Here is a 20,073-nt window from a genome sequence, read left to right on the forward strand (position 1 = left end):
CCTGTTGTAGAATCTGTGTCAAACAGGTTGAGATGGAGAATTACTGAACAGAGTGAAATACCAGCAGGATGATTGCACTGGACTGCACTCTCCTAGAGTGCTGTTCTTCACTGGAGTGAAGAGATTATCTCTCCTTCTTCAATTAACGTCCTTCTACACTCTGCCCCTGTAACAGTACAGTACTGCAGCATGACTGTTGTTGCTTGAGGCCAGTATATAAACACAGACTTTTCAGATCAAACTTGAGTCACTTTGAAAAAATAGATCTGACACAAGGAAAAATCATGAACATCAGGTAAAACTTTGTAGTTAGTTAATACTCAAGGTTAATTCCCAGATGTTCATTCTGTAAGATTCCTTCATAATGACTTTTAAGTTTTGTCTCTTGAGCAAACTGAACCCTTCTTATCTGTGGAGAGGTTGGTCTCCTCTCATGTGTCACCTCCCTGATGCTCCTGTCTCTCCTCCTGTTGCAGTGAGTGAAGTCGAACCCAGACTCCAGCCCCACCCCTCTGAGCTGAGACTGGTGCTGCTGGGCAGGACTGGTGCTGGGAAGAGTGCAGCAGGAAACACCATCCTGGGCTCAGAGGAGTTTCCCTCTGAAGCCAGCAGCTCCGCGGTCACTCAGGAGAGCCGGAAGAGGACAGGACAAGTGTCCGGGAGACGGGTGACTGTGGTGGACACTCCAGACTGGCTCCATGCCAGACTGTCTGAGGGGGACAGGAGACGGGATGTGGGGCTCTGTGTTAACCTGTCTGCCCCGGGACCCCACGCCTTCCTCCTGGTGACCCCGCTGGGCCGATCCTCAGGGGAGGAGAGGAGGACACTGGAGACAGTCCTGGAGATATTTGGGGAGAGGGCCCTGGGACACACCATGGTCCTGCTCACCCACGCTGATGAGCTGACCAGCAGGACGCTGGAGGAGTCTGTGCACACAGGCAGCAGGGAGCTCCAGTGTCTGCTGGAGAAGTGTGGGAACAGGTATCACGCCCTCAACAACAAGGACAGGGGCAGCACTCAGGTCACAGAGCTGCTGGAGAAGATAGAGGAGCTGGTAGCAGGAAACAAGGGCAGCTACTACAGCACTGAGACGTACCAGGAGGCAGAGTCCCAGATCAGACAGAGGCAACTGCAGATCCTGAGGGACAGAGAGGAGAGCAAACAGAGGGAGGAGGAGAGACTGAGGGAGAAGCACCAGAAGGAGCTGCAGAACTTCCTCCGCAGGATGGAGGAGGAGATCCAGACACGAGAGGAGAAGATCAGAGCGCTGGAGGAGCAGATAGCAGAGCTGGAGGAGAGGCTGAGGGAGGAGAGGGATGAGGGGAGGAGGAGAGAGCTGGAGAAGGAGCTGAGGAGAGAGAGAGGGGGGAGAGAGAGGCTGCAGAGAGAGATGGAGGAACTGAGAGAGGAGCAGGAGAGGGAGAGGAGAGAGAGAGAGGAGACACACAGAAGGGAGATGGAGGAGCTCAGGCAGCACTATGAGGAAAAGGCCAGAGAGGAGGCAGAGAGACACGGAGAGACTCTCCAGCAGATCATTGTGTTGACAATACAGTTCACTCCAGCAGGACAGGAGTTGCAGGAGGGAGATCGAGGAGCTGAGAGAGACAGTGGAGAGATACAGGAGAGAGAATGAGGAGCTCAGTCAGTGTTATGAGACAAGGGCCAGAGAGGCAGAGAGACACTGCAGCAGGTCATACACTTAACCACACAGTCTCTCCCAGCAGGAGAGAAAGAGGCTGGATAGTTCCTGGACACTATACACTGTCACTATATAAATTAGAGTCAACAGCACACTCTATACTCCAAAACATTCTTGGCTCACTGAAAACTCATCTATAGAACCTTTAGTTTCCGGTTGTTGTGGGACCTAAATTGAAATAATTACTTTTGATAATGTACACATTCCTGGTTACTATCCAACATCAATTCCTCTTTCGCTTTTCGCCCGTGTTTCCATGAGGCAGTTTAAAGTTTTTTTCTGGCTTATTCAGTGCTCTGACATTCAGCTTTGCTGGCAAACGCCTCTTTTATTTCTGACGTTTTTCTTTGCTCCTATCGGCATCCTTCACTGTCTTCAGCACAACCACACTACTTGTATATATGCACACACCATGGACACACGGCAGCTCTACTTGTGCTGAGTTTTATTCCATTTCTATTACATCTATTATCATGTTATTTTCATAACCTCAATTTTGTGATTCTCATGAGCCCGCGGAAAAGACATTGCTTTGCCAGCAACTACTGCTGCACGCTGTATTGTTGTGCATTTGATAAATAAACTTTGATTTGATTCTGATTTGAACTCCTCCATCACTCATTTCAGTCCACTCCTCCAAGCTCTGTCAGCCAGTGCTGGTCTGTATTGTGCAGCGTCACCGATTAGCACCTACCTAGCACACCAACAACATGAGCTGCATTTGTAGAACATTCACAGGGCCCTAAAACCTCTTGGTATTTCAGATTTGAATGGTTACAGTAATGTCTATAATCTGTATGTGAGTGTTTATCCAGTTGTGGTTCTTCCAGTGTAAAACACAGGGTCTCCCCTCACGAGGATGAGGATGGTGGGGAACTGCTGTCTGTAACGATTCTCACTAAACCAAGTGTGTTTGTCCTGATGAAGACTCTGGTGCTGATATGTTAATAGTTTGTTAAAGATATACTTCGCAGTGTAGAGTGTTCAGTTGACTCTATTGTTTACAGGGCTTTTCTCCAGACAGCACCCCTGTAATTTTGGGGTGTGCTTTCTTTCCTGTTCTCTCTGTATTGGGGCTGCCTTGAACAGCAGTCCAGTTCTTTATTACCTGTGGTTTTGTGTGTCTGACTGATGGGGAAAAATCCCAGACAGAGACTGGATCCCTGGATCTCTTTGAGATCTTACAGCAGGCTCAAGGAAAGGATCACTGTGTCTGAATCTCTCTCCGAGACTCCAGACAGCTGACCAACACGATGACGTGACAAGGACACTCTCTGATTGGTCCAAAGAGAGCGTTAAGACTCAGTCACATGGAGTAACACTGAGCAATTGTGTCTGTCAATACTCCACCAATCCTTACTAAATAACTCCACACACCCTTTGAGTGAGTCCTAACAGAGCCTTGTAATCTTTGGTTTCTCTGAGAACAGTCCCGATGTGACAGACACTACTGTAACAAAGCCAACCAGCTCCACTCTGCTGTCTCTGGAGTCTCTGTGTGGCCTCATCTCGACTCTGTGCCTTCAGCTGGCAAACAGAACCTTCTCTGGCTCAGAGGACTGAGGAATTCTGGGATCGCAGGTGCTCTGTTTATAATCGGAGCTTGATAGATGGTAAAGAGGAAAGTGAAGGAGTCGTGTGTCCTGAGGGATTTTGTTTCCAAAACTGTGGATCAATTTACACAATAAAATCGGACAGCAACTGAAGGAGAAAATTTAATTCAACCAGGAAAATGTCTTTAGTTCTGGCACAAAGTCAAACAGAGAAACTCCTCCACAATCAGTGAACAGTATTTCCCTGAGTCAACTGGCCTCTGATTCTGCAGACTGTACTTCTTCATGTACTCACCTTTTTATACAAGACAAAGACATCCAGCTTGACCGGTCAATTGAAGGATGTTGATGACTTTTCTGTCGTACAAGATGTTTTGGATTATATTAGGATGAGCCACAGCCAGGAGCTCAAAGCTTTTCAGAATCAAGTGGTATAGCGCCTGACTAATCCATATCTGGAGACACCGGCCGGGATGTTAAATTGCTTTCTTGCGGGTGAAGAAACTGTGAACAATCTGTTGGTTTCCTGATGATGAGGTGTCCCGGGAAGCAGGTTTTCCACGTTCCTGCTGAAACTCTCCCCTCTCTGACCTCTCCTCCAGCTCGTGACGTTATATCTGGCCCTGACTCCCTCACTGCTGATGGGTCAGGGTGTGCGGACGTCATCATACAGCTCCGGGTCACAGGACCTTCGGCTCGGTCCTGAGTCCGGCTCGGGTGCAGGAGGCAGGAGGTGGGCGGGTGACTCCAGAGGGGCGGAGGTTTTACTGCCCCTGCAGCTGCTCGCCAGGCAGAGGGACTGCAGGTGAGGGGGGGTGTGGGGGTCCCACAGGTGGTGTAGCCGAGGGGAGCAGCGGAGGAGGGGAAGCCTCTACCCACGAGGCCGTGGGGCAGCAGGGTGGCGGTTTGAGCTAGAGCACCGGAGGGGTCGTGAATACTCAGGGGCGCCTGACAGTCCGCCTGGTGAGTGAGCGTTTCTCCAGGCCAGACTGGAGCTTGTCTGTTCGACAGCAGCGTCCCCAGGCTGCCTCCTTCTCGGTAGAGGACCAAGGGCGTCGAGCTGTCCAGAACAGCGGATCATCTCGGAATGTCACCCGGCACGGCTGTCACTCAACACCGACAGCGTCACTGCCTGACCTTCAGTCCTCAGCGGTGGGGTTGGTTCTGGGGCGAACTCGTTCCTGTTTCAGGACAGGAGTGAGTGTCCTGCTGGTTGAAACTGTGTTCCCACGAGGTCCAACCTGTCACGTCTCATTGTGAATAAACTGCAGCACGAAACCCAGCACACGCTTGTGTAGCTCGAATGTACTGTCAGGGCGCAGTGTAACAGGGTGCTCATACACTGGAAGGATGGTTGAGATCTCGTCATTACGAGATAATCTGCTATCCAAGAGATAATCCGCAATCTGTTAACCCCAGCAGTCTGTAAAGCAGTCAGACTGTGGGACTTAAGGTACAGACGCCCGCAGGAAGTCGCCCAGGGGGGTTGTGGGAATTGTAGTTCGTTACTAGTAGCTATCGCCTGCTGTGGGGAGGCGTTCAGACAGGGTTACACACAGAGCGGACTACCTGCCTGCATGAACTTCTTTAAAACAGCCCCGGGTGAAAACACAGGCTCATACAACTGCTCTGGGACCGAACTACAATATGAGGTATTAATACATATTTACAAAGAAACTACAGACTGGAAGTGATCTGAGAAAACAGTTCACTCGTATTTAATACAGTTTCGATTTGATAAAGGAACAAGTAACAGGTTTATTCCTGCTGAAAGAAAGAAAACGTTTCGGCCGTGGAGTCTTCTTCACACCTGAAACCTGTTACTGGTTTTATCTTGTGTATATATATATATTTGTCATTTATTGTTCTTGTCACTCAGTAAAGCGCTTTGAGAAGCCCCCTTTAAAGGCGCTATATAAAATAAAGTGTATTTATTATTATTAGAAAACGCACACAAACACGACCCGTCCTCAGCTGGACCCGCAGACCCACACGAACCGGACCTGCGGCGGGTTTGTACTGAAGCGGAGTGAATCCGGCCCGTCGTCATGGAAACCAGACTGACCGGAGAGGCCGTCTCTACCCTCCCCTGCTGGTCTAATAATAATAATAATAATAATAATAATAATAATAATAATGATAATAATAATGTACTCGGCCGTCTCTCTCTCCGCCGTGTCCGCCGGTCCGGGGCAGCTGGAGTCTCTCACTGCGAGTCTCTCCGTGTCCACACTCCTGTCGACAGCAGGCCAGGCCGCTCTTCCCCTCAGGAGAGGAGGACGATCCAGACTCGCGGCTGGGAGTTCAGTCTGAGTTTTATTATTTTATTTTATTTGTGGTATTTCAATGGCGCGCTCGCGCGGAGCTCCGGGCGACCGTTAAGATTCGAACAGCAGGCGCGCGCCTGTCCGCCGATGTCGCGAGATCATTCAAGTGTATTTAATGTATTATTATTATTAGTAGTAGTAGTAGTAGTATTATTATCATTAGTACAGAAGTCCCACGTTGTAAACCAGTTGATCCAACCCGGATCAAGACCAGAACCGAGAGCTTCATCAGTCTCAGGACTCCTGTCACGACTGTAGTCCCTCCCCCTTAAGGGCGCTCCGGCTCTTTCACGTCGGACCTGATTCTGTGCACCTGCCCGCTGTTCCTCCTCCCAGCCCACCTTAAAAGCCAGACGGCTCCTCAGTCCGCGTTCAGCCCCGTATCATGCGAGCCCGAGACCTGGATGCGTCATGGTTTTAAAGCGTCACTCTCTGTTCCCCCCGCCGGTTCCGACCCGGTTCCCGTTTTTAACCGTCAGCCTGGCTTTGGACCTTTTGCTTTTCCGGGATTACGCGTTGGACTCTGTTCTGGGTCGTGTGCCTCGGCCGCCAGCCCTTCATGGACAGGTCTTCATTCATCCCCTGCTGCCTGCCTGCCTTTCTCCGCAGTGTTTCCTCACTCAACCCCGGATTGTGTCGCGTAGGGTCCGGAAAGAACTGTTCCTCACACCTCCCTCCCACTGGTGTCCTTTTCTCTCTCTCTGTCCTGTGTCCTAACAAACCCCACTAATCCCCCGTGTGGGAAAGAGGACCCGCTCGTCCCTCCTGTCCTGTCTGCTGGTCAGTACAGATCAGGACAGTGTGTGTGAGAGTAGGGGTGTGGACCCCAGTGTCCCGACTGCTGGTCAGTACAGATCAGGACGCTGTGTGTGAGAGTAGGGGTGTGGACCCCAGTGTCCCGACTGCTGGTCATTACAGATCAGGACACTGTGTGTGAGAGTAGGGGTGTGGACCCCAGTGTCCCGACTGCTGGTCAGTACAGATCAGGGCACTGTGTGTGAGAGTAGGGGTGTGACCCCAGTGTCCAGACTGCTGGTCAGGGGTGCTGCTTAGTCGGGGTTCGGTCTGTACTCCCCAAATTCCCTCTTCTCAGTTGTTTGCAGGTGGGATGAAGTGGGGTCCCTGACTGTAAAGTGCTTTGGAGATCCTTTTAGATCAACTTTCCAGAACCCCAAACGAGAGTTTGCTTATGAAAAATAATTTTAAAAGTATTTTTAAATTCTTAACTGATTAGATATACCAGAAACGTTCATATCAGGTGGCGTCCAAGACTTCATTCTGCCCTGATGAGTTAATCATTAACTGAACCCAGTAAATCTTTTATCAAGAGCCACTGAGAGGACAAAGTTCTGCCCTTCAGATCACCAGGAAGAGACGGAGAGAGAGATGGCAGAGTTTAGGAGCTCAGTGCTCAGCCCTGGTGAGTTTTCTCTTGTTCTACCTGTCAGAGTGTCGGTACGGGAGTCACTGAGGGTCTCTTCTATGTCACAGAGCACAGCAGCAGCTGGAGAAGTGTCTTCCTGTCTGCTGAGAGTGTGTTCTGTCTGTCAGACACACGGGGTCTGAACAAGGAGAGAGACAGGAACTGTTTTACTTTCACTTTCTCTTGTTGGGGATCAGAGATCGGTAGTGTAAACTCAAGCTGTTTGGACTGTACTAAATATTTTAGTAAGGTGTTTATTTAAGGTAAAATGATTGATGTAAAACCTGACCATGTGCTGATGGTATTGGATTCACACTGTTAGTATTCATGATGCTCAGACACGCTCAGATATGAACATTTCCTGTTTGTTGCTCAGAGGCCGTGTTTATTGTACAGCTGATAATACCAGAGAGGAATCAGTACAGATGAACAACAGAGGAATTTATTTGGCCCATAATTAGTAGTGATTCCAGGTTCTCGTGCAGCTGTTTCTCCTGTCTTGACTGGGCAGCTTGTCCCCTCCCTCAACCCCTCTCTGTGTACAGTAGAGCCCCATGTCCTGACTGGAGAAGCTCATCCAGCTGTGTCTGGAGAGAAGCCAGGGTATCAGCCTGTTCCCCTCTCCCACCTCTCTCTGTGTACAGTAGAGCCTCCCACTCCTGATTTTAAGTCTTAGTGTTGCTTTGAGCCTCAGTGTTAATTCTGAGGAACTCTGAGGTGTCAATACCTAACTGGTCTTTAATGATGACTGACTGTCACTAAGGATGTTGAATATTTTGTATATATTTATGGTTCCCCATCTTCACCCTGTCAGTGTGGGACACTCCCTTCAGACTATAGAGACTCAGTTCCTCCAGCTTATCAGTTTCACTGTTTTTAAACTAACATCATGCTAGTTCTCTTCAGTGTGGATCACAGTAGATAGTTTCTAAGCGGTTTGAAACTATACAACACACAGATTTCCCAGCCAGGTGGCTGAGTCCCAAACATTTCTTTATGAAATGTGACATTTTAGACTCACTACTGAAGAATCAGGACGGACTGAATGATTTTACAGTTTTTTACATGTGTTTTTAAAATAAGGTGGTATAAAGGTTCATACTGAACACAGGAGTCCCAAATATGTCTGAACTGCCATTGGACACTGAGTGTTAGTGGGACTCTACAGGGCCCTCCAGAAGTATTGGCACCCTTGGTAAAGATGAGCAAGGAAGGTGATGGAAAAAATGTCTGTGTTGTTTATCAGATGAGAGAAATCTAACCTTTCAGTGAGGTTAAATTATTCTAAGAAAAAAAATCCTGATGAAAAATAAACATGTACTATTGAGAGAACAGTTAAAAATAAAATGTATATATTTTATATCAATTGTAAGAATACAGAATAAGAATGTTGTAAGAATACAGTCTGATTACCTAACATTAACAGAACATTTTTGTATACCACAGAGAATACACAGAAAATTAACCTCAATCTGTGTTTTTCCTCTCTCACAGGGCAGGGACAATAGAAAAGATATAGAGAAGTTTTTATCGTAAATTTGAAATGGGATGAAGAGTGAAGATATCTGTGATGAGAACTTTATCATGTAAATAATCTGTGATCTTTCTCTCTGACAGGGGAGGGACAGGCTGATGCCCATGAGGCACCACAGCGTCTCTCAGAGATTGCCTCCTCAGTTGATCTGTTAGTGTCAAAGGCAGCTCTGAAGTCCAGCAGGACAGGAGTGGGTGAAAGAGCCCATCAGCAGATCATTAGAACCCCAGACAAGAGCTGTTTCTGTACATCAGTCTGAAAGACTCGTCACAGCTTGTCTGCAGATCAGTGAGTCTGACTGAACAGCAGCAGCCTGTTGTAGAATCTGTGTCAAACAGGGTGAGATGGAGAATTACTGAACAGCCTGGAGTCTGAATTCTGCTTTGTTAACAAAGTGGTCAAGACTGCAGGTCTCAGGGTTGAAGGGACAGTTCTTGACCGACAGACACTGAATCACTGCAGCTCAGCCCAGCAGTGGAGATGTGGTACCAGGAACATGAGGTGGAGTTTATTCCACTGACAGGTGCTGAGAATTATTAAACCTGTTTCTCTCTTGTCATCCTCTGATAAAGACACAGTGGACTCTGACTCTGGACTCTGGGTGTGGTCAGTTTCAGAGTGAAATACCAGCAGGATGATTGCACTGGACTGCACTCTCCTAGAGTGCTGTTCTTCACTGGAGTGAAGAGATTATCTCTCCTTCTTCAATTAACGTCCTTCTACACTCTGTCCCTGTAACAGTACAGTACTACAGCATGACTGTTGTTGCTTGAGGCCAGTATATAAACACAGACTTTTCAGATGAAACTTGAGTCACTTTGAAAAAATAGATCTGACACAAGGAAAAATCATGAACATCAGGTAAAACTATGTAGTTAGTTGATACTCAAGGTTAATTCCCAGATGTTCATTCTGTAAGTTTCCTTCATAATGACTTTTAAATTTTTACTTTTGAACAAACTGAACCCTTCTTATATGTGGAGAGGCTCATCTCCTCTCATGTGTCACCTCCCTGATGCTCCTGTCTCTCCTCCTGTTGCAGTGAGTGAAGTCGAACCCAGACTCCAGCCCCACCCCTCTGAGCTGAGACTGGTACTGCTGGGCAGGACTGGTGCTGGGAAGAGCGCAGCAGGAAACACCATCCTGGGCTCAGAGGAGTTTGACACTGAGGGAGTAACTGAGGAGTGTGAGAAGAGACAGGGTGAAGTAGCTGGGAGACAGATCACTGTGGTCGACACTCCAGGCTGGGATGAGTGGCTGATGAGGAATGATCCACAGCAGATCAGACAGGAGGCTGTGAAGATTGTGTCTCTGTGTCCCCCAGGACCCCACACTCTCCTCCTGGTGATTAATCTGGACTCAATCACAGACTGGAGATCAGTGAAGGAACATCTGGAACTTCTCAGTGAGAGAGTGTGGAGACACACAATAGTGCTGTTCACCTGGGGGGACAGACTGAGAGACACAACCATTGAGAGAAGAGGGAAGGAGCTCCAGTGTTTGGTGGAGAAGTGTGGGAACAGGTATCATGTTCTCAACAACAAGAACAGGGCAGACCGCACTCAGGTCACAGAGCTGCTTGAGAAGATAGAGGACATGGTGGCAGGAAACTATGGGCTGTACTTCACCACTGACATCAAAGAAATAAACACTGAACTGGAGAAATATATCAGACAGAGGGAAGAGCAGAGACAGAGAGAGACAGAGGAGCTGAGACTGAGGTTGGAGGAGAGACAGGGAGAGACAGAGGAGCTGAGACAGAAGTATGAAAGAAGGGAGAGAGAGAGAGAAGAGGAGCTCAGACAGAGGTTGGGGGAGGAGTGGAGCAGGAGAGAAGAGGAGCTGAAGGAGAAGATGAGAAAGACACTGGAGGAAGAGGAGCTGGAGAAAGAGATAGAGGAGCCCAGACTGCCTGTCAAGAGGAGGAACAGTAAAGAACTTGAATCTCCCAACAGTGAGTGTGATTGATGCTGTATTACTGAGTCACTGATCTTACTGCTCATCAGACTGAGAGATTCAACCATCTTGTGTCCTGTTAGGAATTAAAATCATACTGTGCTCCGCTCTGTACTGCGTTACTAACACAGTGGCACACAGATCTGTGTCTGTTTAAATCCTCTGTGCTGTAATTGAACTGTTTTCTCTCAGGAAGATTAGATTTAATCCATCACACAGCAGCTCAGTCTCTGTAATCTGTTTCTCAAGACTGACCAACACTCAATCAATCAAGGTTTATTGATCGATGCACGAACAGTACAGCACACAGCGGTGTTGTCAGCATTGAAATCTGCGAGCTCGTTAAAGGCTCGTTAAGAGGGATGGAAGAGTTGGAGGACAGGAATTTATAGGGGTTAACATTGGGATACAGCAATTACACAATTGCAATTCACAGATTGTGTGGAAGTAACACAAGGATAGGAGGTATTGAGGTGTCCTGACAGTAGTAGGGTACAGGGTAGGAGGTATTTAGGTGTCCTGACAGTAGTAGGGTACAGGGTAGGAGGTATTTAGGTGTCCTGACAGTAGTAGGGTACAGGGTAGGAGGTATTAAGGTGTCCTGACAGTAGTAGGGTACAGGGTAGGAGGTATTTAGGTATTTAGGTGTCCTGACAGTAGTAGGGTACAGGGTAGGAGGTATTTAAGTATTTAGGTTGCAACCCCTATATGGCCAGCAGCCATATCACCCTGCAACTCACAACTGGCAACCCACTGAAGCTAAGCAGGTGTGAGCCTGGTCAGTACCTGGATGGGAGACCTCCTGGGAAAAACTAAGGTTGCTGCTGGAAGAGGTGTTAGTGTGGCCAGCAGGGGGTGCTCACCCTGCGGTCCATGTGGGTCCTAATGCCCCAGTATAGTGACGGGGACACAGGCCTCCTAATAATCCCCCTCTATGAATTGGCTACATTACTCTGCTCTCCTCCCCACTGATAGCTGATGTGTGGTGAGCGTTCTGGCGCACTATGGCTGCCGTCGCATCATCCAGGTGGATGCTGCACATTGGTGGTGGTGGAGGGGAGTCCCCATTACCTGTAAAGCGCTTTGAGTGGAGTGTCCAGAAAAGCGCTATATAAGTGTAAGCAATTATTATTATTATTATTAGGTGTCCTGACAGTAGTAGGGTACAGGGTAGGAGGTATTTAGGTATTTAGGTGTCCTGACAGTAGTAGGGTACTGGGTAGGAGGTATTTAGTGCTCTTCGTAGGTGTCCTGAGAGTGCCAGTGCCCCCAGTCAGTTCAAGGAGGTAACTGCAGGTGTCTGCTGTGGTTGGCTGTTCAGCAGTCTCACTGCCTGGGGGAAGAAGCTGTTCTGACACCTGGTGGTCTTGGTCTGATACTTCAGTACTTCAGTACCGTTTTCCAGATGGTAGTAGAGAGAGCAAGTTGTGTTTAGGGTGACTGGGGTCCCTGATGGACCTGGCCTTCTTGAGGCATCTAACACAGTAGATATCCTCTGTGTTCAGTAGCGCAGCCGGTAGTGTTCTGAGCCAGTGTCACCACCCTCTGGAGGACCCTGAGCTCGTGGGTGGAGCAGTTACCACACCAGGCAGTGGTGCAGCCGGTTAGGATGCTCTCAGTGGTGCAGCTGTAGAAGCTGGTCAGGATGCGTGAAGGCAGGCTGAACTTCTTCAGTCTGGGGAGAAAGAACAGGCGCTGTCTTGTCTACGGGGTTGGTGTGGTGGGTCCAGGTCAGGTCGTCCCGGAGCTTGGTGACGAGCCTTGAGGGTACGATGGTGTTGAATGCTGAGCTGTAATCAACAACAACATTCTCACATACGTTTCTCTCTCGTCCAGGTGTGAGAGGGCAGTGTGTAGACCAGGGGCGATGGCCTCCTCAGTTGATCTGTTAGTGTCAAAGGCAGCTCTGAAGTCCAGCAGGACAGGAGTGGGTGAAAGAGCCCATCAGCAGATCATTAGAACCCCAGACAAGAGCTGTTTCTGTACATCAGTCTGAAGGACTCGTCACAGCTTGTCTGCAGATCAGTGAGTCTGTGACTGAACAGCAGCAGCCTGTTGTAGAATCTGTGTCAAACAGGGTGAGATGGAGAATTACTGAACATCCTGGAGTCTGAATTCTGCTTTTTAACAAAGTGGTCAAGAATGCTGGTCTCAGGGTTGAAGGGACAGTTCCTGACCGACAGACACTGAATCACTGCAGCTCAGCCCAGCAGTGGAGATGTGGTACCAGGTATTTAGGTGTCCTGACAGTGGTAGGGTACAGGGTAGGAGGTATCCTCTGATAAAGACACAGTGGACTCTGACTCTGGACTCTGGGTGTGGTCAGTTTCAGAGTGAAATACCAGCAGGATGATTGCACTGGACTGCACACTCTCCTAGAGTGCTGTTCTTCGCTGGAGTGAAGAGATTATCTCTCCTCCTTCAATTAACATCCTTCTACACTCTGCCCCTGTAACAGTACAGTACTGCAGCATGACTGTTGTTGCTTGAGGCCAGTAAATGAACACAGATTCTTCAGTATCTGAAACGAGTGAAAATCATGAACATCAGGTAAAACTATGTAGTTATCATGATGCCCAGGACTATAAGTTTCTTTTATAATGACTTTTAAGTTTTGTCTCTTGAGCAAACTGAACCCTTCTTGTATGTGGAAAGGCTGGTCTCCTCTTATGTGTAACTTCCCTGATGCTCCTGTCTCTCCTCCTGTTGCAGTGAGTGAAGTCGAACCCAGACTCCAGCCCCGCCCCACTGAGCTGAGACTGGTGCTGCTGGGCAGGACTGGTGCTGGGAAGAGTTCAGCAGGAAACACCATCCTGGGCTCAGAGGAGTTTCCCTCTCAAGCCAGCAGCTCCGCGGTCACTCAGGAGAGCCGGAAGAGGACAGGACAACTGTCCGGGAGACGGGTGACTGTGGTGGACACTCCAGACTGGCTCCACGATGGACTGTCTGAGGGGGACAGGAGACGGGATGTGGGGCTCTGTGTTAACCTGTCTGCCCCGGGACCCCACGCCTTCCTCCTGGTGACCCCGCTGGGCCGATCCTCAGGGGAGGAGAGGAGGACACTGGAGACAGTCCTGGAGATATTCGGGGAGAGGGCCCTGGGACACACCATGGTCCTGCTCACCCACGCTGATGAGCTGACCAGCAGGACGCTGGAGGAGTCTGTGCACACAGGCAGCAGGGAGCTCCAGTGGCTGCTGGAGAAGTGTGGGAACAGGTATCACACCCTCAACAACAAGGACAGGGGCAGCACTCAGGTCACAGAGCTGCTGGAGAAGATAGAGGAGCTGGTAGCAGGAAACAAGGGCAGCTACTACAGCACTGAGACGTACCAGGAGGCCGAGTCCCAGATCAGACAGAGGCAACTGCAGATCCTGAGGGACAGAGAGGAGAGCAAACAGAGGGAGGAGGAGAGACTGAGGGAGAAGCACCAGAAGGAGCTGCAGAACCACCTCCGCAGGATGGAGGAGGAGATCCAGACACGAGAGGAGAAGATCAGAGCGCTGGAGGAGCAGATAGCAGAGCTGGAGGAGAGGCTGAGGGAGGAGAGGGATGAGGGGAGGAGGAGAGAGCTGGAGGAGGAGCTGAGGAGAGAGAGAGGGGAGAGAGAGAGGCTGCAGAGAGAGATGGGGGAGGTGAGAGAGGAGCAGGAGAGGGAGAGGAGAGAGAGAGAGGAGACACACAGAAGGGAGATGGAGGAGCTTAGGCAGCACTATGAGGAAAAGGCCAGAGAGGAGGCAGAGAGACACAGAGAGACTCTCCAGCAGGTCAGTGTGTCGACAACACAGTTCACTCCAGCAGGACAGGAGCACAGGAGCTGCAGGAGGGAAATCGAGGAGCTGAGAGAGACAGTAGAGAGATACAGAGAGAGAATAGAGAGACAAAACACAGTGATAGACAGACTCACTGTGTGGCATCAGAGACACACAGGAGATGCAGGAGAGTGATTGAGGACCACAAGCAGCACATCGAGAAGAAGGTCACAGAAGATGACTGAGACAAGAGCACACACAGCCCGCAGACACACAAAAGCACACAGCCCACAGACAGGAGAGAGAAACAGACAGGAGATCGAGGAGCTGAGAGAGAGCTGAAGACACTGAGATAGGAGCAGGAGAGGGAGAGGAGGAGCTCAGGCAGTGTTATCCGAGTGACGGAGAGACACAGAGACACTGCCGCAGGTCAGTCACTGATCCACACAGTCTTTCCCAGCGGGAGAGGAAGACCGGATACTTCCTGGACACAGAGTGAGGACTTTCCACTGAAACACTGATCTCTTCCTCGTAAGAGATCCGACTCACTGAAAACCAGCCCTTAGTGTCCCATGTGAAGAAAACTAATTTTAAATAATGTTCTATTTTGATCATGTTTGTATTTTGCTATTCTTTGTGTATATATATAAATGTTATGAATACTTTTGGATATAATTCTGACATTGTATATGTGTGTGTAACAGAATATATTGTAGCATTTACAGGTTCTTCTCAGGACAAAGGACCAGTGGAGACGCGATTAACGAACCAGGCTTTATTCTTTATCAACCACAGAGTATACACACACATGACGGAACACGTACACATCTTTAGGGTGGTAATTACTTAACGACTTAACAACAAGCTATACAGTACACTTATTGGGGTGCTTCTCCTCCTCACAACCGGGCGTTACAGTATGTGTATCTGTTTATATGTGTACTATATTCTCCTGAGCCGATAATCAAAGAACAGAACCGGCTCGTCCGGCAACTGGGACTTTATATCTCGCAACGGCGACTTACAATCTCAGAATCACGACTTTATTTCTGGTCATTGGAACTTTATATCTCGCAACGGCGACTTACAATCTCAGAATCACGAGTTTATTTCTGGTCATTGGGACTTTATATCTCGCAATTCCGAGTCAGAAAAGTCATAATTTCGAGATCTAAAGTCGAAATGGCGAGAAACCGCGGCGCGTTTTTTTTCTTTCCACTCCCTGGCGGACACGGCTTCCACAGAGGAGGGAGAGAAATGGATTTTTATGTTTTTATATCGACTTTATTCTCCTGAGCCGATCATCAAGGAGCAGAACTGGCGCCAAAACCCGCTTCCGGCTCGTCCTCCGGGTGCCGCTGCGGCGCCGGTTGCTAAGCGACGCTCCGAGCCCGAGCGCTCGAGCTCCTCTCGGGGCGGTTTTATTCCCAGCTGAGGAGCTGCTCCTGTCCTGGAAATCCCGGGAAGGACTGGGAATCCCCTCCTGTGGGCTGGGAGGCTCTTCCCGGGTGTTTCCGCAGACGAGGGGAGTCCTGGTGTCCTGGGAAAAGGCCCCCTGTGCTGCGGGCGTCTCCGAGAGAAACGGGCTGTTTGTGTGGGAAGATGCTCTTTCCTCAGGAGGGGAAGAGCCGAGCGGGAAGGAAAGTTCTGGAAGTGCGTCTCCTCTCCGGCTGCTCTAGTCCCAGTGACGGCGACACCGGGACAGGACAGGAGGGACGAGCGGGTCCTCTTTCCCACACGGGGGATTAGTGGGGTTTGTTAGGACACAGGACAGAGAGAGAGAAAAGGACACCAGTGGGAGAGAGTCCTGAAGCTCTCAGGTCTGGTCTTGATCCGGGTTGGTCCCAGTCCCAGTTTACACTGGTTTACAATGTGGGACTTCTGCCCTGACACGACCCCACAGGTGTCTCCACAGGAGACGGGAGTCCTGTAACGTGTAACCCTACAATATTTGAATATTTGATGAAGACCCCCTTGCCCCCCATCTTGATTAAAATGAAACGCGTGTTTCATGAAATAGTTATTTTTCACAGACAGAATCCACGTTCACCGCGGCCAAACGGCCGTGTAATTGTAACGAGTCGCTTGGACTTGCTGACCGTTACTGTAACCAGCTTCTGATGGCTCCTGACGTGGGCGAGAGAATAAAGCCTCGTCTGTTTCTGAAGCCCTTCCTGTGTGTCCTTTCATTTCACATCTATTCCTCTGGGTGACTGGAGGCTGCGCTGTCCTGCTCCCTCTGGTGATCGACGGGTTTTTCACACGGAGCCGTGTTGAGCGGTATTTCTCGCGTTAAGAAAGTTAGGTGTTGGCATGAACTCTTAGTCATCAATAATACTCAGTTTAGCACGGTCATCAATTCTGTTCTACTGTGAGGATGTAGGAGAGGAAAGAGGCCCGTGGTCTTGTCACTGAGAGACTCCAGTGTGCTCAAGAGCTGTTCAGCACAGCTAGAGCCCCACAATTCACACTCGACCGTCCCAGATTCCAGATCAGTCCCCGGGTGTGAGGTCCTGCTGTGTGATCTGAGCTTCTCTCTGTCACTGTATTAATGTCCAGTGGTATTAATCAGTGAGCTCTTTCTCTCTTTTAAACCTGCGGTTTCTCATCGCTGCGTAGTGACGCACTGACTGGACCCACAGGGTCACAGCGAGAGAAATGCAGCCTGTAGATCACCAGAGGAAGAGCAGAGCAGCACAGTCTCCATCACCTGATTGCTGATTATGCATTATGTCCTGTTTACATCCAGGTGAGGCTCAGCTATACTTACAACACTGCTGACAGCAGGGAGATTCAAGTGTTCTTGACTCGGCAGCTCATTAAAACCAGCAGCCATGGTGTTCAGACCAATTTTTCTTACACACAGAAGACTGACAGCTGCGTGTTGTGAATCTGTTATTCTAGGAGGACATGTGAGTGGGGGAGGGGGACTCGCCCTTAGTCTACTCTGAAAATACCTGTGAAACCGGAGAGAGAGAGAGATGCGATAACAACCTTTGCACCTGAATCTGCACCCTACAGGACAGCACACAGCATGAACATGTGGTGATGTTCAGAAATATAACAAATGTCAAGATAATGCCAATAATATTTGTTCAAAGGAAACTGATGGCGCCAGCTGGGTTTGAACACTCGACCTCAGTTCAGCGATCACGCCACCGAGGCAGTGGAGTGACCAGCACTGAAACAGACAAAGTGCGTGAATATAGTTAGACCGTCCTTCATTCCTGTAGATACGCGCTTCCATCTTATACTCCCTATTAACCCAGTTCTAAAAGTGTGCTTGTTTACTCCGGTATCGAGCGTCTTCGCAGACCAGCTTGAAACTGTCACTTCTCTCACAGAGCGCTGTCTACTGTATAAACGTCTGGTATCATGGTCAGAGGGAGCAAGGAGCACGTGAAAACGTTTCTGAAATAACCACATGTAAGACTTTAGTGCTTAAAATGTTCAGGGAGAAATGGAAGACTGGTGTGTATTTTTTCTTAAAAATACGGAGACATAATGTTTGTTCCTAAATTAATATCGTTTATGACCTTCAGATGCGTTATGCTCCTCTTCCTTTTATGCTCAACTACTAAAATTTCCCTTTAGTGGTAAAATTCCATATAAATATTCAATACTAAGCAGATTAAAATGTGCACAGTAAAGAGATCAAATGATGAAATCTTTCCACGACCGACCAACGCACCACGAGCGCCCCTGTCGGTCATTTTGGCCGGCCAATCACGTACCGTATGACGTAATGATTTGCATGGCTGAATCTGTATATGGCGCCTTTCTGGACACTCCACTCAACGTGCTTTACAGGATATGAGGACTCCCCTCCACCAACACCGAGGTAAGTGTGTCTTTTTTTTTGTAAGTGTGACGGGTTTGAGGTTAAAATTGTGTAAAAAGTGTCTATCATTGAGCTCGGGGGGTTTTTGATGAAATTGTTTAAAAGTGTCTTTTTATCATTGAGCTCAGGGGTTTGTGATGAAATTGTGTAAAAGTGTCTCTATCATTGAGCTCGTGGGGTTTGAGGTAAAATTGTGTAAAAGTGTATGTTTATCATTGAGGTGAAATTGTGTAAGAAGTGTCTCTTTATCATTGAGCTCAGGGGGTTTGAGGTAAAACTGTGTAAAAGTTTTTTATCTTTGAGCTCGGGGGGTTTGTGGTGAAATTGTGTAAAAGTGTCTTTATCATGATAAAATTGTGTAAAAGTGTCTTTATCATGGTAAAATTGTGTAAAAGTGTCTGTTTATCACTGAGCTCGACGGGTTTGAGGTGAAATTGTGTAGAATGTCGGTTTATCATTGTAAAATTGTGTAAACGTGTCTTTATCATTGAGCTCGGGGGGTTTGAGGTAAAATTGTGTAATATTAATAATTGCTTACACTCATATAGTGCTTTTCTGGACACTCCACTGTACGCTACGCGCTTTACAGAATGAGGACTCCCCTCCACCACCACCGAGGTAATTTATCATTGAGGTTAAAATGTGTAAAAGTGTCTTTTTATCATTGAGCTCGGCGGGTTTGTGGTGAAATTGTGTAAAAAGTGTCTATCATTGTAAAATTGTGTAAAAGTGTCTTTTTATCATTGAGCTCGACGGGTTTGAGGTAAAATTGTGTCAAAAGTCTATTTTTATCATTGAGCTTGACGGGTTTGAGGTAAAATTGTCAAAAGTCTTTTTATCATTGAGCTCGACGGGTTTGAGGAAAAATTGTGTCAAAAGTGTCTGTTTATCATTGAGCTCGACGGGTTTGAGGTAAAATTGTCAAAAGTGTCTGCTTATTGTAAAATTGTGTAAATGTGTCTTTATCATTGAGCTCGGTGGGTTTGAGGTCAAATTGTGTAAAAGTGTCTTTTAATCTTTGAGCGCGGGGGCTTTGTGGTGAAATTGTGCAAAAGTGTATTTTTATCATTGAGCTCGGGGGTTTTTTGGTGAAATTGTGTAAAAGTGTCTATCATTGAGCTCGGGGGGTTTGTGGTGAAATTGTGTAAAAGTGTCTATCATTGAGGTAAAATTGTATTTTTATCATTGTGCTCGATGGGATTGTGGTCAAATTGTGTAAAAGTGTCTTTTTATCATGGAGCTCGACGGGTTTGAGGTAAAATTGTGTAAAAGTTTCTTTATCATTGAGCTCGAGGGGGTTGTGGTAAAATTGTGTATAAGTGTCTTTTATTGAGCTCGGGCTGTTTGAGGTGAAATCGTGTAAAAGTGTCTATCAATGAGGTAAAACTGTGTAAAAGTGTCTTTTTATCATTGTGCTCGCGGTGTTTGTGGTAAAATTGTGTAAAAGTGTCTTTTTATCATTGTGCTCGGGGGTTTTGTGGTGAAATTGTGTAAAAGTGTCTATCATTGAGCTCAGGAGCTTTGTGTTACAGTTGTGTAAAAGTGTCTTTTTATCATTGAGCTCAGGGGGTTTGTGGTAAAAGTGTCTTTTTATCATTGTGCTCAGGGAGGGTTTGTGGTGAAATTGTGTAAAAGTCTCTTTATCATTGTGCTTATGGGGTTGTGGAGATATTGTGGTTTTTGGGTGTAAAATTCTTATTGTTCACACGTTGCTGCTGTGATGTGGCCTTTCGCCTGTAGGTGGCGATCTCTCCAGTCATTTTTAAATGTACCAGTCCTGATGGATGACTGTACACATCCTCAGTCAAGGGGAATATCTAATTAGTTACTCTCCAAATAGCATTTTTGTATGAAACATTTAAAGAAATCGACAACCACTTTTCAAAACGCACAATAACACAGACTGGTATGTTTGACAACGAGTAAATAAGAGAAAGGCGAAACGAGAATTCACCATCACTTTCTGCATGTTTACCGTGACCTGTCCT

The 20,073-nt window shown here is 47.9% G+C and overlaps 4 protein-coding genes across 5 annotated transcripts in view; all 4 read left to right on the forward strand.

Annotated features, from left to right (window-relative positions):
• LOC148671849 (uncharacterized) overlaps positions 1 to 2,299 on the forward strand; it is a 139,636-nt gene extending 137,337 nt beyond the window's left edge. Inside the window, exon 2 of the mRNA XM_088632817.1 lies at positions 477 to 2,299. Coding sequence (XP_088488943.1) covers positions 875 to 1,633 — 759 coding nt within the window. The 5' untranslated portion in view covers positions 477 to 874 and the 3' untranslated portion in view covers positions 1,634 to 2,299. The remainder of the gene's footprint in view (positions 1 to 476) is intronic.
• The window catches only part of LOC148671851 (NACHT, LRR and PYD domains-containing protein 1-like), a 260,967-nt gene that overhangs the window by 113,827 nt on the left and 127,067 nt on the right, over positions 1 to 20,073 (forward strand). The gene's annotated exons all lie outside the window — the stretch shown is intronic.
• The window catches only part of LOC148671858 (uncharacterized), a 239,517-nt gene that overhangs the window by 4,184 nt on the left and 215,260 nt on the right, over positions 1 to 20,073 (forward strand). The gene's annotated exons all lie outside the window — the stretch shown is intronic.
• LOC148671859 (GTPase IMAP family member 8-like) overlaps positions 8,145 to 20,073 on the forward strand; it is a 372,703-nt gene continuing 360,774 nt past the window's right edge. The window contains exons 1-2 of one of the 2 annotated variants that reach the window (XM_088632757.1): positions 8,145 to 10,490; positions 13,205 to 14,919. In XM_088632757.1, coding sequence (XP_088488883.1) covers positions 9,467 to 10,490; positions 13,205 to 14,439 — 2,259 coding nt within the window. In that variant the 5' untranslated portion in view covers positions 8,145 to 9,466 and the 3' untranslated portion in view covers positions 14,440 to 14,919. Of the gene's footprint in view, positions 10,491 to 13,204; positions 14,920 to 20,073 lie in introns of those variants that run through there. The other variant, XM_088632756.1, reaches the window with a different exon arrangement.

This window comes from Lepisosteus platostomus, chromosome 5 (genome assembly GCF_059453375.1).
Source record: "Lepisosteus platostomus isolate fLepPlt1 chromosome 5, fLepPlt1.hap1, whole genome shotgun sequence".
Classification (NCBI taxonomy): domain Eukaryota; kingdom Metazoa; phylum Chordata; class Actinopteri; order Semionotiformes; family Lepisosteidae; genus Lepisosteus; species Lepisosteus platostomus.